The sequence below is a fragment of the Aythya ferina genome, assembly GCF_964211825.1.
Source record: "Aythya ferina genome assembly, chromosome: 10".
Lineage (NCBI taxonomy): Eukaryota > Metazoa > Chordata > Aves > Anseriformes > Anatidae > Aythya > Aythya ferina.
In genome coordinates, this window is record NC_140306.1 from 13281579 (window position 1) to 13307483 (window position 25905).

At 40.5% G+C, this 25905-nt stretch overlaps 2 protein-coding genes across 14 annotated transcripts in view; both read right to left on the reverse strand.

The window, feature by feature from the left end:
- Positions 1-6459, reverse strand: part of DOCK3 (dedicator of cytokinesis 3) — a 257137-nt gene extending 250678 nt beyond the window's left edge. For all 11 annotated transcript variants that reach the window (XM_084531292.1, XM_084531300.1, XM_084531299.1 and 8 more), the window contains exon 1: positions 6440-6459. In XM_084531292.1, the coding sequence (XP_084387418.1) occupies positions 6440-6444 (5 nt within the window). In that variant the 5' untranslated portion in view covers positions 6445-6459. The remainder of the gene's footprint in view (positions 1-6439) is intronic.
- Positions 6460-10922: 4463 nt separating this feature from the next.
- MAPKAPK3 (MAPK activated protein kinase 3) overlaps positions 10923-25905 on the reverse strand; it is an 89023-nt gene continuing 74040 nt past the window's right edge. For all 3 annotated transcript variants that reach the window (XM_084531306.1, XM_084531307.1, XM_084531308.1), the window contains exons 4-11: positions 25604-25668; positions 23432-23511; positions 21157-21283; positions 19575-19650; positions 19272-19396; positions 17111-17196; positions 14280-14360; positions 10923-12768 (exon numbers count right to left, since the gene is read on the reverse strand). In XM_084531306.1, coding sequence (XP_084387432.1) covers positions 12610-12768; positions 14280-14360; positions 17111-17196; positions 19272-19396; positions 19575-19650; positions 21157-21283; positions 23432-23511; positions 25604-25668 — 799 coding nt within the window. In that variant the 3' untranslated portion in view covers positions 10923-12609. The remainder of the gene's footprint in view (positions 12769-14279; positions 14361-17110; positions 17197-19271; positions 19397-19574; positions 19651-21156; positions 21284-23431; positions 23512-25603; positions 25669-25905) is intronic.

A 25905-nucleotide genomic window follows, 5' to 3' on the forward strand; every position in this document is an offset into this window, starting at 1 on the left:
TGCAATGTTTGGTTTACAAACATGCCAGGGGGAAACTGATTTTGCCCTTGCCCTATATTTCCCTTTCTTTTCCTAGTTTAACATCTCTAATATATTTCCTTTTTTACCCTTATTATAAAAACTACTTTTTCAAGTAAAATATTTTAATCGTTTGCTGGAATTTATAAGCTTGGTGTATGTGCGTGCCATATAACACTGTTTAAAAGGTCAGCATTGAATTAATTTAATTCTACTAAATAATTTGTTTTTCAAAAACATCTAAAATGTTACTGCTTTGATTAATGTTTATAAGACTATTTTTTAAATAAAAATTCAGGCTGACAAAGAAAACTTTCATTGCTGCAGTTCACTATTTATAAAATAAAGAAAAAGTCACTTACCTCTTCTGACATTCATTTTCATTCCACTGGCTTTTGTTCCCATCAGACTATTCCCTCTGCACACCTGCTCTCTATCTCCATTTGTCTGATTAATTATCCTCAATTCTTCTCCACAGGCTTTGACAACCTCCTCTTCCTTCTCCAGCTTCATACTATTTTTTTATGTGTGTGGTTTGTATGCCTTAAATCTCCACCCTAGATATACTGTCTCCTCTCAAAATGGAACATAACACAGAAGCCACCAATAAACAGCCTTACATAAAGTAACAATAAATAGCAGAACATCTTGGCTATATACCAATTTTTGGAGAATTTATAAATTAAGCAGTTGTGAGACTAGAGGCTGGCTGATGGGTTTAGGTTTCTATGTGATATGTAGTCCCATGGACAAACAGCCATCATAATCAAAGAGGTCTTTAAGACTGCATTATACATACTATCTCCTTTTAGGTAATGCAGTTAGAAATATTCATTGTTTCAGAATCTAATACAAAGGCTAAGCAGTATTTTCTGTACCTGGAAGTATCACAGAGGTGCTTCTCACTTTATTTTTTTTACATATCAGAGCTGCCTGGTGGTGTATGCTATAATTAATTCTTACCAGAATTTCCATAATTATTCTTCTCTTGCCCTGCTTTCAGTTTGTTCAATCTTGCTGAAAAATCCTGCTGTTAAACAAAAATATACCTGTGCTTCATCATTCATGTAGCATTTATTATGTAAAGTTTTATTAGTCAATTTTTATTAGTAAACAGTTTCAAAGCAGATGCATAATCTTCACTGAGTGTCTGAGTGTTTCTTGGGAAGTGTAAGAGATGGTCCACCATTGAAAGTGCATCTGTGGTACCTAGTTTTGTTTTCAGTGTCCTTCTCTGCCCAGAAATCAAGTAACCTTTCCAAGTCTTTCAGTTCTGTACTCTAAAAGGTCAACAAACTCTTGAGTATTTTTGAAATCAGAGCAGTCTCACTATTCTGTCTTCACTTTCACATCGGACTGACATGGGTTTGAGTGTGAGTCTGGCATCAGTATTTTAGAAACTGCTCAGAGAGTATGTTTGGCAGCACGCAGAGCCAGAACTGTAACAGGCGTTACTCACCTGCGTGAGACACCGTTTGTCCTCGTTGTCAAAGAGGGGGAGAAGAGAAGGTAGGAAAATACTTACCAGTAATATTACACAGTCATTCATAAGCAATAGCATAGTCTTACGTTCTCACCAGCAATCATTTTCTTTCGCACACATCTAAACCAACCTGCACTTACAAGATGTCAATTTGATTCTTTTGCCCTGGGGGTTTTGGCTATCTTTATAACTGATCCATCCTTTACATGTAACAGAGAGAATCAAGTCATATACAGAGGTATGGGGAGGTGTGGGTGTCCTGACAAAGATCTGGCCTCACATGTCCCACCTCCAGGTTGTTTCCCCCTCCCCCCCAGGCATGTTATTACTGTCTATGAGTCATTTCATTAATCTGGAGAGAAGGCTAGAAAACAAGTGAATAAACACCCTGCTTCACAACCTTCTGTCTGCACTGTTTACTTCTTTGCTAATGAATGAACAGCTAAAAAACAGAATTATCCTAATTGGGGACATTCAAAGGGACATTATCTCCTCTTTGTCAGTAGCTGCTGCCTGGGTTGGCCAGTAATTACACTACATAGTCAGAAGATAATCTCAAAATGTTCACTTCCAATAACAGTGTAAAGATGACAAAATCCAGGAAAGCAGTGGGAAGGAAAATTCAGGCTCTTAGTCAAAAAAGAGAGCACAGGAGTCTTTTACGTGGCTACACCTTTCCTATAAAAAATGATTTAAAAAAGCAACATGAGAAGCACCAGACACCTCTGATGCCAGACACAGGACCCTGTCTCCAACAGTGCAAGGTCAGAACTCTTCCATGCACCGCGCTGGAACTGAGCACAGGCTCCGAGTTTCGCAGTTCCCTTTGTGCATGGATAGGGCTCTTCATTTATCACAAATAAGGCAGGCAAGTGTCCGAAACGTCCTACTCCCCCCTTTATAAATTTTACAGCTGTCAGAGTGATCCTATCTCTGGTGACACAAATAAAGATAGAAGATGAAGGACTAAATGAGAAACAAATTACTGTAGCCTCGGTTTTGCCCTCCAGTGCAGGAAACACAGGAACTCAAGGTCTAACTTCTGCCATCACGGAAGCCTGGGCTTACCTCCCCTTGCAGCACTAGAGTTGCTGAGTCTGACACTGCTGCAGGAACAGACATAGATGAACTGATGCTCAGTGCAGCCCATACTTTGTCCCACCTCCTTTTGGATTCACATTTCTTGCCTCCCATGAAAGCATATAAGGAGTTACACCTTAGGACTGTTATTTGAAACACTGTAAGATATTTAATAAATCCCTGTCAACTTTCAAGGATAGAAATATTACACAGTTTCTTCATAAACAGTATTTAGTGCCTACAGAAAGCATTCTAAATAACATTCAGGTTACTATGAACGATTTTTAAAATAAAGCATGACAGCAAGTCTGCTTTGTGCATTTTACATACATTTTCCCCTCTGTCATTACATACACTCAGATTTTGGAATTTAGTCTAGCATTTATACTTCTGCATTTCAGTGCATAGTGGAACACACTCCTCTCTGATCTCTTTTCAAAGAGAATCTATTAATTTCTATATCAAGGAGGGCTGATGTTCATCTCCTGAGCTGAACATACAGTCCAGCAGAAAAATAAATTAATCACTTGGCCATTATTTGATGACTTCGTTTCCTGCTTCCATCATACAACAGGACAGCAGCTTGTATGTATCTCTGTCACGTGAGGTATTTTCGCAATGACGGTTCACACATGAGATTTTCTCTGCCAACTGTCACACAAATGGAGGTGCCTGCCTAAAATATGTCTGAACACTTGTTAGAGGGGCTGACATGTACATCCCTGTGTCTCTCTAGGTGAGACCATGTTATCCATGCTGCCTGGGATGGACAGAAAGACTGGACATCATTGGTCTATGGCATTGCCACAACACATTGGCTTGTGTTGCCTTGGCTCCTTGATCCTTACGAAGATGGGCAGGCAGCCCCCAGGGCTGGTCCAAGCCCTGAAAGCAAACATGCTGGCATCTCTGTGGCTGGCAGTGGTGCAGATCAAGAGTTAATATTTCACAGGGCTCTTCAGTAACTTCTGACACACAAATCATCGCAACGCTAGGGTTCAGCAAATAAAATAGGTTTACAGAGAGTTAGGGAAAGGCTATCTCAATAGAACTCAGTCTTATAAACCTAATTGAATCAAGAACCACAGGAACAAACACAAGTTTGCTCCAGAATCCCAGTTAAAACTGGCCAGCCAAATGCTAACCACTCCACCACAGTTTGTTTTCCCCCTCATTTGCCACACAGTGCAGAGGACACGTGGGGAGGGCTGTCAGTAACCCTGGCTGGAGGAGCATGTCCACACATCACTGCGAGTGCAAGAGGTCCAGCCCTCAGGGCAGGCATACTGCTTGCTCCTACTCACCATTAATGCTACAGGACAGGCTCTCATTGTGTGCTAATCCTTCTTTCCTACAACACGTGTACTGGGACGTGCTATGCCAGGCAGCTTCTCACAAAACTGAAGTTTCCTACAGCACTGAAGTACAGGTACTGAGCCACACATACAGACAACTAATTCTGTGTCCTTTCAGATGACCTTCCACACCTCATTTACATGTGTAGAACATCACAGGCAGTTCCAGCCAGAGCTCTCCCCACTGCTCCTCTCCTCATCTTTGGATGAAGCAATGTCCAGTGGCAGATGGGAAAGAGATGTCAGGGACAAGAAACTGTGCTGCATTTACTGGCAGCGAGAACCTTATTTTAACAATGCTGTGTGATGGAAAAAAAGTGAACCTGACAATGAAAGTTCAGACTGAATTTTTAGGAGCTTTGTACATCTACCCATGTACAAATATGTATTTGATTTGTACTTCTAAATTGAAATCATTTGGGCCACAATACTTGAAATACTTTCATGTGCATTTAACTTTAGGACATATAACTTCAAAGATGTAAGCATAAAAAATCAACCTTGACATGGAAATCTGTGGCAAACAAACAGAAGACCAGCATGTCTTAAAAAAAAAATCACTTTGGCAGAACAGTATTTGTGATTAATAGAAATTTGAATTAAATTTCTTCTTTCATGTATGCAGTAGTTAATTCTAATAAAGCAAGCTAAAGGCCTTCAGTTGCCTGGACAGGACTAATTAGATTTGTCCACATTATTACTTCAACATATTCCATCATACATAACCACAAATATCAACTTTCTTTTTAAGCTTTCAGTGGAAATAATTTTCTCAAGTTGTAAACAAAATCTACCCCGAAGGGAGACACACAGTTTCAGGAATCCTACAAAGCAAAGTTTCAGGCTCAAAAAAATGCTTTAAAATTAATTTGTGTAGTACAAAAACAAATGAACAAAACTAAAACCAACCAACCGAACAAAAAACCCACCTCCACCATCTAAGTTTCATATAGAAATGAAACAACTCTATTAGACTGAAGTTATGTGAAGAAGGTTTGAGCAGGTGTGTGTGTGGCTAGACATGCTCTGAAAGCAAGCAATATTAACAAACTAATCTCTTATTATTACTGAGACCCTGTTAGCCAGGCATATAATTGACATAACTTGAGATGAAATGGCCTCAAGTGACGCCTTATGACATGGAGTCATGTACTTCTGGAGTTAATGACTGCTAACCAGAAAGCTGTTCCAGGATCCTTGAGGAACAGCTTAGAAACTGACTCTGTGCAAGAATGACAAATTAATTGAGAAAACATTTGATAGCTCTACCTAGTGCCAGCTAAGGTTAGAGCTAGATGCAGAGAATCTATTACGAAACAAGGAGGCAGCCGTAGCTGAGTCACTTTATATCAGGAAATTCAATTCCTTCCTACTCCTCAGATTTTAAATATCCTATAGCAAAAAGCTCTATAGGATTTTTTTTTTTAAGGTATAGAGAAGAAACCAAAATACCGCAGTCAAGTCTCTCTAAAGGAAGTACCCATGACTTCCAAAATGCATAAAATATATCCAACAAAATTAAGAAGAATAAAAACAAGGGATTTAAAATTAAGATAGCTAGACTGCCCCATTTTGCTCTTTGTGGTTAAATGAAGTATTACACACAAAGACTTAAATGTCAGGAGGAGGAAATAAGTATTTCTGCTTTAAGTGGCTACTTCTCAGTGAGATAATGTATGACCAACACCAAGAGATTTAAGAACAATGGTTCTGTGACCCAGGACACTAGAATGGTGCTTTACAGAGCTGACTGAAAAAGTTTAAATCCCATGGGAAATGGGATTTGAAATGAACAGAATTTCCTACGAAATTAAAATGTTTATTCCAAATAAAGCTGAGGTTAAAACATCCTGTACAGGAACTGAAAAGGCTGCTGGCACTACTTGCACCCTGACATCCACTACAGCACTGTGGGTGTGAGAAACAGTGATGGAAGGAGCACATCGACCTCTGCAGGAATTCTCAGCGAGGGGAGTGTGGCACAGCTGCATGCCACACCATGATGGAAGGGAATTCTATGACCCTGAAGGAAGACCAGCATCCTTTTGGGTTACCTCTAAAGTAGGAGCCCATAGATATTGTAGAGTGTACCCACAGCCCACTTGCAAACTGGAAGAAAACGTACTCAGTTTGAGTTGGGGTCATTTCTTTGGTGAAGTCTTCTATTATCTTCCAACAGAGGGATACTTTTCCCACTACTGTCCAGTGCTTGGGACTTTGCTCCTTGCCATTTTACATATAGTGTAGATTCTTATTTCCTGCTAGGTAATGGGATTCCTTCAAAATCTTCCAATACTTTACAGTACCACAAAAAGTTCCCAAGCAAGAGAAGAGGTGGTAGAACTGTATTTGAGCCAAAAAGGAAAAAAAACACTGCATCATGGAACCTGTTAGCCTTCAGACAACTACTTAGAATTTTTACTCAAGACAAAAGCCAAACACACAGTGATAGTGTGAAAGACAGAAAGACACAAATCTCTGAAAGCAAAAAAAGAAAGCTTACCTCATGTTGACATGCTTTCTGCAAGCAGATAAGGCACTCACTCAGGCAACTTTGGGAGAGCAGAACTTAATCTGCAAAGCATGTTCCTTCAGTTATCAGTTGCTCTAAAAGGAGAGCCATTTATTTGGTATACTAACAGCATTTGCCCAAATGTCTCACTCATCAAACCAAGTCTTGCTTTGAACTACCTCAATAAATAAATAAATAAATAATCTGTATTGTATATTTATATTTTTCTGAAATTTCTGTTTCTGAATTCAGGAATTGCTCTGGGCTGGAGCAACAGCTAGTATCCTAACTAGAATTTCCTTGATCATTACTTAAGCAGTAGCATTTTTATTTTAAAAACCTCAGTCCTCCTCCCCCACCAGTATTTCTCTTCTAACACATTCCATTCTAATTTTAGTCTTTTGAGAAGTTTCTTTTCCAGATCAACCCACTCTTTTTCACATTTAAATAATTTTCAGTTTTTCAAAAGAGCTCAGCTTTAGCAGGTGTTTCAGTAGCTAAGCAATAAGAAATGTCTCTTGAGAATATCTTCCATGTTTCCCAAATAGATTAGCCTGGAAATTTCAGGAGAACAACATTGAGCAAAATATCCATTCCATTTAACTCCAAAACCAGATTAAAATTCTTAAGATGAAAAAAGCAAAAAGACATCCCCCAAAAGAAGCACTCATGCTCTCTGTTAACAAATAAAGAAGGTGTGATATGAACATCTAACACTAGCAATACCAGTAATTAACGTGAATGCAATATAATTCAAAAGAAACAAGTTTTGAAGTTTAAAATGGAAGAAAATTATTAAACTTCTTTCTGATTTATTCAGCTTCAGTGCAGTCCCAGGATCAATAATGCTACAGGGTTTGCAACCATAGACCAAGGAAGTACATTCCAGTGGCTAAAGGCAAAAAAACACAGCACTTTACTAGTAATTTGGGCCTGTAGACTCACACAGCTAAAACATGTTTATTATCATATCTTGAAGTTGAACTGAAGCAAGATCAAGATACCTGTATACTACCTTCAAGAACCTCCTTAGACTAAAGACAGTCTGGCCCTTTGTATCACCTCCAGCTATTTGAAGGATGCATTTTTACACTTTTGATTCTTGGAAGCTAAAAATGCTGCAGCACACTTCAGCAATTGCTTCTCTGCAGTCTCAAGCAGTACAGAGAAACCCACTGACAATGATGCCTCTGTGCCTTTACGCAGTAAGAGCAGGCCTATGAGATCTTAGCACCTGAATATTGAAAGAAAGTTAATGCTAGGCATCACTTACAGATTTATCAATATAGGTGTTCATCTGCAGTCACAGGGTTATTTTTGCTGAGCTTCCACATTTCCCTAGAGTACAGAAACATCCTCCTCCTTCAGTGGTAAACCAGGTTCTAATAAAAAGTTGAATCTATCCTGTTATGTCAGTATAGAAGTAGCACCTGCAGTAAAAAAATCAGTTGGAGTATTATACATCAGTAGACATTTCCTATCTTATTCTTCAACATAACTTATAATTCCCATTTCTACTCCCTTTACCTCATTAAATTCATCTAACCACCCAGACCAAAATAATTCCTATTTTAAAGCTGTACTTAACACTCAAAAAGACTTTCTTTAACCAGTGAAAAGAATTGAGGAAAATATTTCTTCAGCAAATGTTATTATCTAGGATTGTTTTAGCACCACTTTTCATGATGTGAGACGTGTTTAAGTATGTACCTAAAGTAAACTTGACAGCTTGCAAGGTTTTTTATAAAATATTGTTTTCTTTGAGGTTTAGAGGATGTATTATCTATCTTCCAAGTCTGCTTCCAATTAGGCTTTCTAGCAGAGAATAAACTATGTTCATTCCCAACTATGCCAACTCCACTACTAGGGGCAGCCAGGTGAAGAGGGGAAATACTAGAACCTAGGGAAGAAAAAAAAAAAAAGAGAATCCTGATATTTCCTGGTATTTTCACACACACACAGAAGCTCACCTCAAAACATGTACTTCTGGAAGAAAGGACTACCCCCCCATATACAATAATTCCCTGTCTGCCTGCACTTTTTCCTTGTGGTTTGTTAGTGAGCATGAAAGGGTGCTGGTGAATGAACCCGGGTGTGGGGGTCTGTCCTCAAGGACAAGTTTTCCTCCATTAAGTACAGAGAACTTCCCATGGCTGGCTTCAACCTCTGGCTGAGATGCAAATACATCAGAGCAGCCGGACATCGCTTAACAGCCCTTAAACACAGGTTTAAAGTTTTATGTGTCCTTATGATTACATTTAAATATTTAAAAGCCTCAGTTCTCTCCTCGTCACTAAACCTTCCTTTTTTTCTCAAAAGCTCTTTTGTCTAAACATGGACCAAACAAAGTCTGAATTGAAAAGAGGACAGGAAATTAGATCAAACTGGGTATGTAGCATTCTCATTATCCCTCCCGTCAGACAAGTCAGAAGCGGTTACATAATTGGGCCTCTAGACTCTAGGCAATGAAGTGTTAAGAGAGAAAAGCAATCCCAGGACAACATGCTGGGCTTGGGCAAATAGAAAACATACAAGTAGGCCAAGAGCTTCCCATTAATGTTAGCTTTTAATTGTACCGTGTCAAGAAAGGTTCATCATATGGCACGTGTGGCCAGAAAGGTTAGAAAGCATGTAGTAAAAGAAATGGAAGAGGGAATAATTTTATCCACGCTCTCAGATGCGCTTGTGCACACATCAGAGGGAGCGAGAGGACGTGTGTGAGAGCAGCACAGTGTGCGGAAGTACAGGAGGCAGCGGCCCGTAAGCAATGACTATGAAAAGGATTGGGGGTGGGGAATCCGTGCACGTCCCTTTTTCAGCTTCTGCTGTAAAAAAAAATAAATAGACCTTTTAATCCGCGTTTTCCTTGAAGCCCACTCTATTGACCATTCATTTCTCTCCCTTCCCAGCTCTTTACCTCCTCTATATGGCTGATGAATATGCAAATGAATAATCAGTTTTATAATAGCCTATCCTTTCTGAAAACAGGCCATAAATTCGGACCCCAAGCAGGCCGCTCTAAAGAGACTATTATACTACATGGCTGGGGGAAGAGGCAAGCCCCAGATACCACCACGAGCACACCAGAGCTCTTTATGTCTGTGAATGCAGCTAGAAGACGGGCTCCTCAGAGCAGAGCCGCAGCCAGAAAGGGGAATCTCCTCATGGGCTCACGGCCCGCCTGCCGGGAGCTCTCTGGTACCCCAGAGCCCGGCATCCTGCCCCTGTTCTTGGGGGGCTCTGAGGGAGGCCGGGGGCAGCAGGTGGCGCCTCGGAGCCGGGCCCGCTCCTCAGCGTGCCCAGGCCTCGCTTGGGTGTTCTCGGCCAGAGCAGGTCCCTGGCACGTTTTCGCCCAGTTCTGTCGATTAGGACATGGTTAAAGCACGCTGGGAGCTTTACAGAAGGCAGCCGTGCCACCAGCGGGTTCTGCTGTGGGACAGCAGTGAGGGCTCTACACGTCGCACGTCGGCTGCCTCCTGGCTCCCAGTTTCTTCTGCAAAGAGAGCCCAAATGCAGTACAGTGCCTGCATATGCTTTCGTGGTCAGCATTTTGAGGCCCTCCTCAGGTTCCCCTGGGCTTTACAGTACTCCTGGATGTTGTCATTGCAGGGCAGAATGCAAGAGCTATTAGTCCCAATTTAATGAGGCGGTGGAGTCCTACTGTACAGGGAGTGACAGCTGAAGGTGCTGTGCCCAAGTCCCTCAGTCCCTCACTCCAGCTTCTGAACTGCAGTGTGGTAAAGTTTGGAATCCCACAGGAACTAATCAGGCCCTAATGTGCGTTACAGTTCCCCATGGGAAACTGTTCAGGAACAGACATGTCTTCAAGCTGTAAATAAGCAAGAAGGCACCGGCAGGAAGCAGAGAGCTCAAGCTTTGGGCAAGATGGGGAAAAAAAAACTTGGGTTACAGTAATTTCAATACCACTCTGCCCAAGGCAGCCAGAACCCAACTGCATTTTACATAGATTGCCCTACTAACCTGGATAGAAGGCACCAGTATCACCCTGATGTGGCACAGAGATGGCAAGGCAGACATGCAGACAAGGCAGATGTAGCATCCTCTAAAATTTGGATAAAGGGTCAGAGATTTGGATCTGCTGCTGAACTCTGCTGCTGAACTCTGGGCACATCACAGCTCCCTGTTGCATTATAATTTACAGGAGGTGAATAATATTTGCCTAACTCTTAGGAGTAATATGATAAAAAAAAAATCAATATGTACAGGACATGCTATAATCATGAAGATACCTAGATAAACATAAAATATTTTTAAAATACATCTTTGCAGAGATTAAAATTTAGAAAAACCCTTGGAATAATAAAAAAAAAAATGCTTAAAATTAGGTAGCCTTTGAAAGTAGGCATCATCGAACATTTCCTTCTCCCCTTTCCCATCACCTCAAACACAGACAAACTTCGCAAAGCAATATGAACTCTGCAGTATCAAGTAAAACAGGGTTGACAAGAGGAAGGAATGTTGGAACATGATTTATTAAAATCAGTTTATAAAACCCTAGGACCAGTTAACAAAGAATAGAGTACTCATCCAATGCTTTGAAGATGGGAACAGGACTCTCCAGAAAAGGTCTGAATCCTCAGACATATATTTGTTGGAGGTAACACGATTTATGTGGCAGTCAGATCTGAAGTTTCAGATCCTCTCTGGATGGAGCCTTGTTTTCCCTCATCTTTTAAGCTGCTTCTTAGTTTATTAACACAACAGCACTGTGTATGCCTACCACAAAGTAGTTTTTGCTTGTGTCACTGGAAGCACATAATTTTCGTTCTAAACTTTGTTAATACTTTCACAAACATTTGCTTTACCTCAACTTAAAATATATATATATATATATTTATATATATAATACAGTGGGAGAAAATACTTTGATTACAAAGTAAAACAAATTAGCAAACCAAGGCTAAAATACCATAAAACAAGAATTAGAATAGGAAAAAAAAAAAAAAAAGTGGATATCCTTATAGGTAGTTTCCCTTAGGTGGTGGAAATCTTTGGATCCAGAAACACTGTCAAAACACCACAGATAAAGTTGCAATCTTTCCCTCCTTGCTCCCCAGAAACAAACCAACCCCAACACCCCAAAATCTGATACGTTCAGCATGTCTCAGGCACAGGATCTTGAGGTAATTACCAGAAGGGATGCTGGCAGACAGCGGAGTCCACACAGAAAACATGCACTTGCCATTTCTTCCTGAATTTCAGAAGTCTCTCTTCTAGAGCAGTCTCTCATACATAATTGCACGTCCAGTTGTACAACCTAGACATTGTAGATCCAAGAGGAGCAGCAATATTCTCTGCAGGATACTTTTGACTAATTAAATCCTAATTAAAACTCCTTGCATGAAGTACTGTTTAAATTAAGAACATTACTAGAGTGGAATCTGACAGTGGCGTAGACATAACATAATGGTTATGTTTATAAAATGAACATGTTTTTAAATGAGAAACCACGACAAAGCCAAATCTTCACATAGGACTACATGAAGGACTTTGTGAAAATGGAAATGTACGGGTGTTTTTTCCTAAAACAGGAATAACTGCTTACTACTTAGGTGATATTCTGTAACCACAGGAGGTAAGTTTGGAAACACTGACTATTCTTACCTATTCTAGGATGGAAACACTGGCCACATGCATCCAAAGTAGACCTGCACCTGCGCTACTCGTATAAAGAGCAGTGACATTCGTCTCCTTTTTCAGTACTCACGTTTGAACTCCTAAAACACTCCAGGCAGAACACTTGACATTTTTATATTCCCTAGCTTAAAATGATAGCAGAAGTCACTCTTCTACATGGCTATCAAAGCCTCAGTGCGGTAGTATGTATGCTGTGACTGTTTCCTGTTCTCTCCACTCCTCCAACACACTTAAAGCCAAAACAAAACCTGATAACATTTCTGGTATTGCTACACCTTCCCTAGCGATATGCAACCGAATCATGTCATAAATTAGCCTTTAAAAGCAAAGCCCTGATTCAAGTTACAAAAATGTAATCTTTCCCTCTGCTCCCTCTTTGCAGGATAACTTCTTTGCAGTCTATGTGCATTCATGGTACTCAGTCAACTGAGTTGATTGTACTCATTTTAAATTGTTCCTTTTAACGCTTTTACCCTCCACCCACAGGTCCTCCGCTTCTCTTCTCATTGATTATTGCACCCTGGGGCTGCAGAAGAGGTGCTTGCCTGCTTCTGCTTCTTACGGCGTTTGTTCAGAAGGCGGTTGTTGGATGTTTTCAAGTCTTTAATTTTCACCTGATCATAGTCCACTCTCATGGTAGCCAAAGCGCTGGTCATCTCCTCCTGGAAACCAAGCAATTAATTTATTGAACACCCCAAGGCAGAGAGAGCACAGCCATCCCACACTAGTGCCAGGTGATTAATGTACAGAAAAGAACCCTCTGTTATGCTACAGCCAGGAATAGTCAAGCCCTTTCTGCTGCAGTGGACTATGACTAAAGGCTTCGTTCTACTCAGGGATTCATTCAGGAGGAACTATTCACAGCGTTTCACATGTGGGCAACACAGGACCACACTCCTCTGGCCCGATTTCCACCATGTCCCTGTGCCCAGCATTTCTTACTGTCTGGCTCTAGGCCTTCACCGGCTGCTAAATCTGGGCTTCTTGTAACAGAGTGAGAGTGCTGTTTTTCTTGCTCTGTCACCAAATTAGGTTAGCAGGAAGTAGAATAAAGAGTCCACACAAAGTTATTTAAAAGTGTGCACTTCAAATTCACATGCTTCCTTAGTTTGAATTAGCGTTTAAGTTCAGACAAATCTTAAACTTTTTAATAAGGCTGTGAGCGAACATCTGCTTAGGTCAATGGATGCCAATGCATTTAGTTCAGGAAAGGAAAAAAGATTAAATATTATGGGAATGCTAGTGGCCCAAGGGAATACCTCTGGGACAGGCGTAAGAAGCTCTCAGAAACATGGAAATGAAGAAGGCTAAGTGAAAATAGATATTTGATTCCTTTGACTTGGAAGGTGCATGTTGCCTAGGTCCTGTCAAATTTTATCTTAACATAGTTTAACAGCTGCGACTGCACATTGGTAATTTAAATAAAATGAGTGATCAGTAGAATACCTTAAAGGAATGTTGCAATTATCAAAATGCCAAGGATTATAAGTGCACAAAGTTCAGAACTAATTGTGAAAAAATACGCCAACCTGATAAAGGCCAGCAGGAAAGAGTTAAGGCTTGCAAATAACTTTTAGTCTGCCCTATAGTTTCACTTTGCAGGAAGCATTCAACTGTCATCAATACAACGAGTAGGTGAGGCACTTGGTTAGATTAAGGGAAAGACAGGTACATTTTTCTTTTTTCCTCCTCCTTACTAAAACTGTCACAACAAGACAAGGCTAAGGTTATTTAATGTTGTTTTATAATACAAGAACAGAGTAGAAAAACAGAATGCAGCACACCTCCCTCTCCATCCTGTCCCCCTTAATTTTCAACATATCCTTTACTTCACCATAACAAACTCCAAACTCCCTCAAGACTGTCCGTTCTCCTCTGTGCTACATACAGAGGCTCAGCAGGTAGCATCATCAATACCTTTGATCATAAACATTTAGTTTGTTGATACTTTGCACAGCTGTAAGGCTGTCAGATGAAGCTCAGATAGCGTTCTTTTTTAAACGGTTATCGTAAACAGTCCTGGTTAAAACAGTAGTGTATAAGCTTCCCTTGCTTAACACGGTTGTTTTCAAAACAGCCATAATCTCCATGGACATAAGCATCCACAAAGAAAAGCGCTCATCTAATCTCTTATGTGATTGACTTCAAGAAATCTGAACTACAGTTGACTCACTTTAACTTCATCCCAGTGGTCTTTATCCTCTTGCAGGACCCGTGCAGTATGGAGAGGAGTTGGTGGCACTGCCATTGATCTCTGAGAAAAGGGAAAAATACCAAAAGTAGTGTTCTGAAAAATCAGCTTTGGAAAGTGACTGTTTGCTCTTCTGTGTGTATGGAGGGCATAAAGCTTTATCTATCTTCCTTCAGTGGCCCCCATTATTCATGCTTCCTATCACTCCATAAACCAGTGCATAAAAGCTGTCCTGTGTAGAGAAGGACTACAGTCCCTGTACAACAGTATCTTTAAAGAAGAAAAGGAGAGAGAAATCAATGCTGAATTTACTTCACTCTGTTCCCTTCCAGTCCAACCAATGTCCCTGTGTTAGATAATTTTTTACGAACACTTTAGATTTTTAACAATTGTCATTTCACTGTTCGTTAATCATTGTTTCAAAGTAGTTATTTTGACCTTTTTCTTCTAGGAATTTGCAGTAGGAGAAATTTTCTTGGAAATACGTTAACTGAAATTACCAGTTCATCAGATCATAAATGTGCTCAGAAGAAGGAAGTGTACTATTTTTCAGAGTAAAGACTGATTCAGTATTCTGGCACAGTTCAGAAGACGGGAGTGCATTGCTCAAGACGCTCTTCGACATAAAATTGAGATCTACGTTCACCTGACATGAAAGATTGGTAGATATTTTAAATTAGAGTAAGGTACAATTTCTAAAGCACAGTTCCCTAGCTAAATTCAGCAAGAAATGTATTTCTTGCCAGTCCATAAGCCAAACCATAATTTCATTCCGATAGTCTATATTCCTTATGTTTTCTATCCAAACTTGTTGTCTACTGCTGTGCCATCCTAGACTGGAGGTAGCTGCCTGCCAGCAGAGTCTAAGGAGATCCCTGTATATGTCACTGTAACAAACATTACTTTGGAAGCAGTGCTTATACTCCACTAAGCTAACAGCACCACTGTACCAAGTTCTGCAGCAGTTACAGAAGGGGAAGCAGAACTCACGACTCCCACCTCCTCTGGAAAAGTACCCCAGCTTTATCAGGTACAGATGGGAAAAGGGAAATGGAAAGGTAGCAGACTAGCTCTTGTGGTGTCCCTGAGCAGGTGCTGAAGGTACACTACTAGCTGCTGTCAGCTACTTCTTATTGAATAAATGGTAGCTACAAGCTAACTAGAGGATTATGTTCTTCACCTGAACTGACACTTTTTGCATAAGCTACAGTATTATAAACAATGAAGGACACATATTTTGCACAGGCCTCAACTAAAAGGAAATAAAATAAAGAGAGAAACACAAAGACTCTGCTTCTTGTGAGAGGCATCTCCCTACTCATGTTCCTACTTAGGGTTACAGGAAAAGAAAAGGAAGAACACCGACATTAGCTGTGCTGGTCTTTCCCTCTCTGGCCCTCTGCCTCATGGGAACAATAGGTTCAGCAGAAAAAATGCTCATCTGCTGCTCCTAGTGCATTCTTCCACGATTCTAGCACAGCTCTTGGGTGCAGCAGTCTATAGACCTTGTCTTTAATCTCCACCTCATTAATTGGTTATATGAATATTTCAAGTAACATGTGTTGCTGTAGGTGGTAGCTTCCTTAGATATTAGGCACTCATTCTGTGAAATTCATTGCCTGCTGACTTCTGGAACACCTCCTTTTCTTTGGTCTTCAAACACTTAAGCTAGAGGTATTTACTCTGAACAGCAATTACATTTTTATTCAGTTAAAAAAAACACTTAGGAACATTGCCTAGGTTCTGTTCCAGTTTTACAGACTCTTAGTAACCTTAATTTCTCAGCTTCCACAACTCTAAATGAAGATACCTAACTCCTTCAGCAGGATGTTATAAAGCTATGTTACTGGATGATTCTAGGGGCTTTCAGATCTTCAAGCAGGCATTATAGAAATGCTGACTATTAGTCATGCCTCTGTTTCTGCCCCTTCTTCTGAGAAACAGCATAGAAAAAAGCACAGAGAAAGCATTATGGGAGAACAGAGCATTCTACAGTACAAGTGATTTTGTTCCTGGCCAATGATGTTTTGGGCAGTAAGAAACAACACAGGTCCTCTTTTCAGGCACAAATGTGAGAAGTATAAGCTATTATTTTGAGTGAAACCTAGAGCAGAGATGATATTCTGAAACAGCCTGATAACCCATAGGATTCTTGTCTCTTCTTTGAAATATTGCATTATGAACTGGTCCTCACCCTCCAACCCCCACTTTATTTACTTATTTATTTATTTAGAAGGAAAAGGAAACTCAGCCAAGTTGCAGAATGAAACCTGAACTGGGACCATTAATAGCTCTGTGTACCACCTTATCTGGTGATCTCGTACAGGGCACTAAGCCGAAACCCTTGCTCCTCTCCCAGGCGCTTCCAAACTCTGCCAAGGATGAGAATTCCCACTAAGCATAGGACTGTGTTCACACTAACACAGCTATGTACAATGGTGCCTGAGACCACTAATAATAGCTCTCTTTAAATCCTGCACTGATGAGGTAAGTACAGTTTATTTTTATATATTTTAAATGGAGTAACACATGCATGTGCTTCAGACAACAGCAACTGCCTGCTTTCAGAAGATATAGCTATATTCTGCTTAAAAGGATGCTACTGTGGGTGTCTCTCTTTGCGTGTCCTCTGGTAACACCAAGAAAAATTGTGGTTCTACAGGCAAATGCCTCTCTGTGAAGGGCACAGTAGGTTAATTAAGTTATTAGCTGTAATCATCATCTTTCTCTTGATGTACTACGTGGAGCTACACATTAAGTTCTGCATGCAGGAATTCATCTTGCTTCCTTGTAAAAAGCTATATGAAACTCACGTTAATCCAAGGGTGATTCATAAACTGAGAAACTGTCATCCTCTCTGTTGGGTCGGTCTTCAGTAAGTGGCGAATCAGTTGTTTGGCTGAAAAACAGGACCAACATGGTGTGTTGTAGTCTACTACTGTGCTCCCCCAAATCCTTGAGAACACAAAGACCTGCTGAATGAAGAAAGATAATTTTGCAGAACTCAGAACACCTAACTATTGCTGCTCCCAAGTTAAGAAGCCATATATAGTGTGGGAGGTTATTTTGCTTAAAGAGGCAGAACATGAAAACATCCAAAACAAAAAAAGGCAAGAGGGAAAGATAAAGGACTGGAGATCCTACTTCAATCTACTGTGCTCTCTACTTCACAAACCCAACTGTTCTGAGAGCAAGAAATTGAGAAAAAGGGCAACACAGGAGCAGAAAGCTACCTGTCTAAAAGATGGCAACAAGCCTAGCTGAATGAATGCATGAATTGATGTTTTGAGGAGTAATAGAAGACAAAACCTAGCACAAGCCATGAAAACAAAGGCAATAAATTCTGACAACTGAGAGGCCACTAAAAGGACAAAAAAGTTAAAGAAATGGTTTACATAAACAGGCTTTGCAGCAGCTTTCTGTGAACATGGCATTGACCAAAGTGAGAAGTACTACGTAACTGAGATGAGAGATGATCAGAGTTTGAACGTGAGTTTCAGTAATGTGAATGGACAGGAAACACCACACCCAAGGGACATTATTCAGAAATACTTAAACCTAACTTCCTGAGGAAAACACAGACAAAATTTTGAATAAGTTCTTTTAGCAACACTGTATGACAGACGACTAAATGTTTCTAAGGAGATGCAACAGATAAAAGTTGTGACTTTAGTTTGATGGAGGCCACAAAGGAGGTGTACAGTAAAGATTACCTGGAGTCTAAAATCTACGAGGTAAACAAACAAAATAATAAAAATAAGAAATAAAAAAAAAAAAAAGAGGAAACCATGAACAGAGTCCATTAAGATGATTAGATGATTATAGGAAACTAGTGGGAAATTCAGAGGTAGTCTCCATAGATGATGCAATGAAGAAACGATCAGAAAAGGGAAACCATGACAGAACAGTAGGGAGGAGTAGGAGGGCAAAAAGAGGCAGATTGCTGACACTGTCTGGTCAGCCTGAAAGAATGCCCATTAGCTACCTAACCTTAGCAGGTTCAAAGGTAGAGGGCATCTATCTTCACCCAGGCAAGCATATGGAAACCCTACACATTTTCAAAGTGAATGTTCTCTGATCAAGCTCCCCTAGGATTCTAATAACTGCTGTAAAATACGAAAAAGTCTAAAGAGTGACTCATCATTAAGCCAGACACCCATAACTAAAACATCTTTCTTACTAATGTGAAGTAGTTCGCGCTGTATACACAGCCATGGGATCCAATGAGGGGTTACAATACCACAGATTACAGTGCTATCCAAGGATAATTTGTTACTGCTTTAGCAGCAGACCATAACGGGATATTAAAAGTAGCAACATAAAGGGCTTGTTAGACGAAGATGTGCTCAGAGATTGCTGACCCTTCGCTCTAAGACGATGTGCAGATGAGACTTACGGGTTATGAGACTGTCAAAATAACAGAGAATCAAAACCATCCACTTTCAGGACACTGGTTTGAGCCCATCCAGGTCACAGCTGAGCAGCAGCAGCTTTTGGTCAATGACTGATACAAAGCAAATTGTTGACCTTCATTTAAGTGGTGGCTGGCAAGTTTCCTTATCACAAAAAGCGAGCATGAAAAGTTGCCATCCTTGCTGGCTGTATCACCAGGCAGGGCAAAGACTGAATGAGTTCTTAAAAGAGTTTGCCTTTCTTCCAACTCAGCTTGCATTGCAGCTGCCCTGACAGTCTCCTTTCTCATGATTAAATACTTTTGTTTCTTGAGGGTTTAATCCGGGCTTTCACTAGCACTTGTTGGAATTTGAAAGAAAGTTTTCAGTAGTTATTTACTTTCTATAGCACTTAGCTTGCTGGCTAGTATCTGAGTTCCCATTCCTTCTCTGTATCACCTTACAATAAAAGTAAAAAATAGAAATAAACATCAAATCAGGATTTTAAAAATAGTCTTACGTAAACACTCCTTCACTGTACAACACCATGCACATATTCATCAGAAACACTGAGCATTGGTACCTTCTTCTGATACTTCAGCCCATTCTGGATTAGGAAACCCATACTGCCCCATCCGAATTCTTCTCTTCATCCCTGGAGAAATAGCTTGTCCGGTGTTTGAGTAGAATGGAGGGAAGCCACACAGGCTGTAAGAATGGACAAAGTAAGTCTTACAACTAGAAAAAAACTTTAATCTCTTAAGAAGTCCCATGAAAGCTTATACACTTCTGGAGGTTGCATGATCCTAATGATCAATTACTTTTAAGTGCAGATTTAATAAATTTGTCCTTTTCCTGTTGATCTGGACTCTTTTCAAATACTTACAGAATATACGTGATGACACCCAGAGACCACATGTCACATGATTTGTCATACTTCTCAGGACCAAGGACTTCTGGAGCTGAAGAAGAAAGAAAAACCAGAAATTAACAGAGAAACAGATATTTTCTCTAATTTTCATCACCTTTTAAGTAGCAGCACACTTCAATAACAAATACGGGAAGCATTAACAAAGCAAAACAAAACAAAAAATACACCATGACTCACTGCAGGAACTGTGTGGTATTTTCTATTGACAAGTTCCTAAATGCATCTCTGTAGCTTTAAAGAGGAGGAATGGAGCTGGCAAAATGCCCTATACTCTTCACCTTAGTGTCTGCTCAAGAGAGTACTAAGATTGCAGAAAAGCAGAAGGAGCTATAGCTAAATGTGTACAGGGAGACACAGTACTAAAAGAGGCCTCAACATATGTTCTAGAAAGCAGAACAGAAAGGACCTACTTGAGCTGTGATAAAATTTTGAACAGTACCTAGGTGGAGTGTCTTTGGCTTTCCTAACTACAGAGCACTGTATTTTTCTTTGGCCTCCAGAGCACTCTATTTTTCATTAAGTAACAAAATTTTACAGAGATACTTTTAAAGGGGATATTCATTGGGACATGTGATCTGACATGGAGCTTGATTCTGTAAGGAAATGGCTCTATAAACAAATGAGCAATCCTGCTGGTTTAAAGAAAAAGGTGTTGAGAAGGGAAATGTCACCCTGTTTATGTACAAATATAAAGGCAGAAAAACATATATGCGAAAATTCTTTAATATTTTATCACTAATCCCAGTTTAAGAAAACAGAGAAGAAAGCATCAGGAAAAAATATTGCTATCATAGGTTTCTGCTAACAAATGAGTAACAGTATCTTTCATCAAAAAAATAATGTAACACCTACATAGATGAAGGGGAAAGAAAATTAAGCCCTTTTTCCTCCAAAGAAATTCCAAGCACAGACTGCCTTGGTCATACCATATGGTGAATGACTATTAACTCAGTGACTGAAAAGGACACACTTTAAAATGAGTGCACAGGGGACAGTCTAACGTGGCATTCATTACACAGTGCTCTGTCACTGGACAAAATGCAGGCAAAAATTCAGCTGTGATTAAGTCACTTTGGTCCTTTATTATTAATTCATCCATTTGCCATCTTTAAGAAGCCTTACAGCTGAGAAAACACTCTCCTTGTTTTTTTATTGCATTAGTTAAGGTATGGAAAGTTTTGCAAGGAAAACACCCAAATAATTATGAAGCTGAGTTCAAATTCTGGCTTTTATTGCATCATCCAGAGGAAACATAAGGTTTACTTTGGTGTAATCAGAAGCAACATGTTCTCTCTCCTCGATCCTCACTTGCATCCTCTGTTAAGGCTGTTTCCTCTGCAACCCAGGAAGAAAGCAGGAGGAATGGTCTGGAACCAGACTAGGTTTTGAGTTGGGGTAGATCTCATTTTAAATTCTGCAGGCTCCCTCTTTGCATTGCATCCACAAGAGAGGATTTGCCATCCATTCCTACAGCCCATGGACTCTCTATAACGGGAGGGATAAGACACACAGATGAAACACATCTTGGATAACTCACCCACATAGTAAGGAGTGTAACAAGGGGTCTGCAGTGCATTTTGTACAGTGGTTTCTTTGGCAAAGCCGAAGTCAGTGAGTTTGAGTACAGCATCCTTCTCTTTAGATGTGTAAAGCAAGTTTTCAGGCTGAAAGACCACAGGGAGAAAGGATAAGCAGAGCAATGAAGAGAAGTCTTTAACAAGATGTACAGTCAAACCATTCCTGCTTGCCTGGATCACCACCAGCATCTCAGTCCTCTCTCATGGTCCATCACACCACACAGAAAGTTCCCTCGAACAGGCAAGCAGCTTTACTCAGACTAGGGATCAACATCCTTCTCTGCATGGCATTTGTGAGAGTACATGGTGAGGCTCCCATCAGATCCAATGGGCATCAAGTCTGGGTTCCTGAACCTCTCTCTAGTTCACTGCACTGACTAGGATTGTTCCATCTGACCAGCACCATTTGACGTGATGGTACTCTGTAAAACTTCAGGTAGCTGAAGGCTTTCTCGATCCCCTCACCCAGATCATCGATAAAGATATTAAAGAGGACCGGCCCCAGTACCGAGCCCTGGGGGACGCCACTAGTGACTGGCCTCCAACTGGATTTGACTCCATTCACCACGACTCTCTGGGCCTGGCTATCCAGCCAGTTTTTAACTCAATGAAGCGTACGCCAGTCCAAGCCAAGAGCAGCCAGTTTCTTGAGGAGAATGCTGTGGGAAATGGTGTCAAAAGCCTTACTGAAATCAAGGTAGACCACATCCACAGCCTTTCCCTCATCCACTGAGCACGTCACTTTGTCACAGAAGGAGATCAGGTTCATCAAGCAGGACCTGCCTTTCATAAACCCATGCTGACTGGGCCTGATCGCCTGGTTGCCTGTCCTGCAAGTGCTGCGTGATGACTCTCAAGACAATCTGCTCCATGAGCTTCCCTGGCACTGAGGTCAAACTAACAGGCCTATAGCTTCCCGGGTCTACCTTCCAGCCCTTCTTGTAGATGGGCGTCACATTGTCCCACATACCTTCACAAGGCTCTTCAGAAACAGAATTTGCACAGAGAAGGTACAAGTTCTCGTGCACAGCATGGGCAACAGCACATTCCCAGAATCTGCAAGCAATTGGACTTGTTTTCCGGTTTCTCATTCATAAGGAATCTATGTACTATTTAATGCTAATACTTAGGGACATCTAGAAGAAGGAAGGGATTGACAGAAAATAGAATCGAGTACCTATTGAATAATTTGTACCATTTTTAAGTTAGTTCGCTGAGCATAGCTTGTAGGGAGCACTTGGGGCTAAGCAATTCATTTTCTGTGCTGTTTATAGGCAATGGCAAGTAGCTCCACAAAAGCGAACAGATTTGTTTTGTCTCTCAGCTGTTCAGCCATTCTCCAGTTCCTACCTCAGGACCATCTCCAGCCCCCAAACGTACTCCTCAGTGACACCACTCAATGTCAGTTCTCCCTCCAGATAAATACACAGAAGCATCCACAGAAACTTCATACACTCAAAGTTGTGGAATCAAGCAGGTGCCTCGGTGCATCACTGCATGGCCTGCTCTTTAGCACACTGCATCTCACACTGCCCTATTGCTGTGCTAGGAATTCCTTGGTGCAGCTATCTTGTCTTTGCTTATGCTGTGTGCTTTACTGAATACAAACAAAACACAATACTATATATATAAAACACAATACCTCATCAAAACTCTACAAGATTTGGGTACAGGATTTAGTGAGTAAAACACTGTTCCACATGGCAATAACTGAGAACTTCCAATTTTTCCAAATACTTACAAACACTATTAACATGGGTTGGATACAAGGAATTGCATTATTCCTCCCATATATGCAGTTTCTCCTGTTTCTGAAGCACCCCCCAACCACCTTTTTTTTTTTTTTTAAGACAAGTATGGTTCTGAAAACAAACAATAACTGATAAAGACTGTAGGTAGACGTATAGTACCTAGTGTAAGTTTACTTCAGGCAGTGTTATTTTCTTGTTAAGTAACTGGATTCCAAGTTGGTAGTACCCATTCAGTTAGCCATCTGATTATCACCTCAATTCTTCTGCATTCTCTACACAACTGGGAGGCATTAGCACACGTGAATATTTTGACCTTGGACTAGATGTGAGCTAGTTGTGCACAAATCCATGCTCACACATTGGCAAAGGAATAGGAACACTTTGATCATCTGATTGCACTCCTAGTTCTATTTAAACCAACACTACCCGTTTATTTTTCTGCTTTACACTCTTTTCTCCTTGACCACACACCTTCAGGCCTCACCTTGACGTCTCTATGGGCAATGTTCATTGAATGAAGATACTGGATGGCTGTTCCGATGTCTCTCATTATTTCAGAGGCCTCTATAAATACAATTTTAGAGAAAGGTCACATTAACATTCCCACTGTAACTCAGGGACATGCTTGGGAATGCTTATGACTTACAAACAGCTTGCTGGAATACAGGGCTAGCGTCAAGACTAGAAAATCTAAAATTAGCCCTAACAGCTGTGTTTTGGTTTTGCGGGCAACCATACCCCCCAGTTCCCTGGCTGCTCAGCCCTCCTCCTGAGCATGCACAGCAATTGAACAGTTGAGACTTCTGCTTTTTATGAGCTTATAAATTTGTGCTTAAATTTGCTTACCAGAAAAGCAACAAGAGCAGAGCAGGTATGCAAGCAATGTGCAAGACTGTGGAGAAAGGACTCCCAGCCAGGACATATCTCCAGCAGTCCAGTACATGACCTTGGTTATCTTAGACAGAAGCTTAACTTGCAGCTTCTAGTTCCGGAGTAATGGGACAGCTTTTGTAATATTAGGACAGGTCACACCTTGTTCCTCATTGTCTTTAGAAGTTTTTCCTCAGAAGAAACAAAGTCAACAGTTCTATTCTAAAAAGCCTAGACTACCTGCTATAAAACAAGAGGTTTCCAAAATTTAACATGTACCCCAGTGGTAAATTCTTGGTGGTGGTGAGCTGCCTTGCAAGAGCAGTACTCAAGATCTGGACGAATGCAGGTACACGGGGAGAGGTTTCAGAGCAGGGAGGAGGTTACATTCCCATTGTAGCAAGTGAGCATTGTATTACATCTTCACTAACGGGGAAACAAAGAGCAGCTTTAACCTGCTGCTCTTTTCTGCATAGGTGAAAACCTCAGCTGCAGTAGAAGAGAGAAATTGTTGTACTGTAACCTAGAATTGAGATTGAAATTATGCAATCTTAGGCAAAAACAATCAGAAAAGCAGAAACAATCATCTCCACAGAAAGCCTTGTACAACCTCCTCCTTCCTGGCCCAGGCCAAGAACCATGGCTCCTAATGGAGAGTTGTGGCAGATATATGACGGGCCAGCAGAGATGAAGAATCACGTGGAACAGGGCTCATTTATCTCAAGAATGAATAAAAGTATATTTCTATTTTAACACTCCCAAATGGTTTCTGAGTAAGTATGGAGAATGTTATACAATGGTATTTAATGCATGTTTTTAGCATAGCAGAATCACTAAGGACAATTGAAACAGTTTCCTCTCTGGAATCTTTTGTTTTAGGGAGAAACAAATAAAGCACCTGAAAATGTTCATTCTCCTACACAATTCTCCTACCACTTTAAAGGATTCATCTGAGGCCAGGAAACACAGGATCAAGGAAAGCCTAGCCTCTATATCAGACTTAGAAAACACAGTAATTTACAAGCTCAGGTATACATTTTTCCTCTTGAAATCATTTTGTCAGGATGCTAGTTACATACACTAATGTTTTCCCTCTTGAGCAGAAATAACCTCCTCTGTTGTGAATGGGCAAGGAGAACGACAGTCAAGCACACCTGTGGTACTCTGCAAATAATAAATAGCAATGACAATAAAAATGGTGAGACTATTCTATTACAAGCTCTGTCACTGACTCATAGCAGGTCTTTAAGCATGCACACGGTCCCTATTACAGATGAGCAGGCTTGTTTACCGTGTGGCTAATAACACTTCCTTTCAAGTAGTACTTTAAAACCCTTGAGTAAGAAATGTTTCATCAAACGTGATTTGCTCATTATATTCATCCCCTCACAGTATAGCTGTGCACAGGGACATTACTTGAGGGACAGCCAGAAGAAAAATCACAGTAGGAACTGAGCTGATGTTGTGGTCTGGCAGGAGACCAGGGACAAGAGTAATAGAGGCTGTGGTGGTTCATAAATGAAGAAGCTGAGTGGCTTTGTACAAGGAATTTTCCTCTAAGCTTCCATATCATGCCTAAACTTGGCACAGTCAGCTAACTCCTCATTTACAGGAACCTTTAAAAGTAATTGTTTACTACAGTGTTGGATACAGAGTTAAAAAGCATAAACAAACATACAAAAAAATAAAGCCAAAGAAAAAATCCTGTAAGAGAGAGCTAAGCAAGGGGACAAAGAAAAGGAGAAGCGATCTGTCAAACTTTAATTTTAAACTTGTGATTTTTCACCTCTCTCGGTGAAAGCTTGATCTCCTCTCTCCTGGATCCTGCTAAACAGCTCTCCTCCCTCCAAGCTGAAACAAAGAACACACACACAAAAACAAGAAAACAACTTACATGAGCAAGAAAGACCAAATTAACACCTGACTGTGCATCTGTGAACCATGGCAGGAATGGATTAGAAAAGATTACAGACCGCCTCCTATGCCAATGCTTCCTAAACATCACACTTGTTTGAATCAATGCACAAAACCATTGTGATACAGAATAAGTAGAAAACAAAACAAAACCAAGGAGTTTTGATGCTTGCA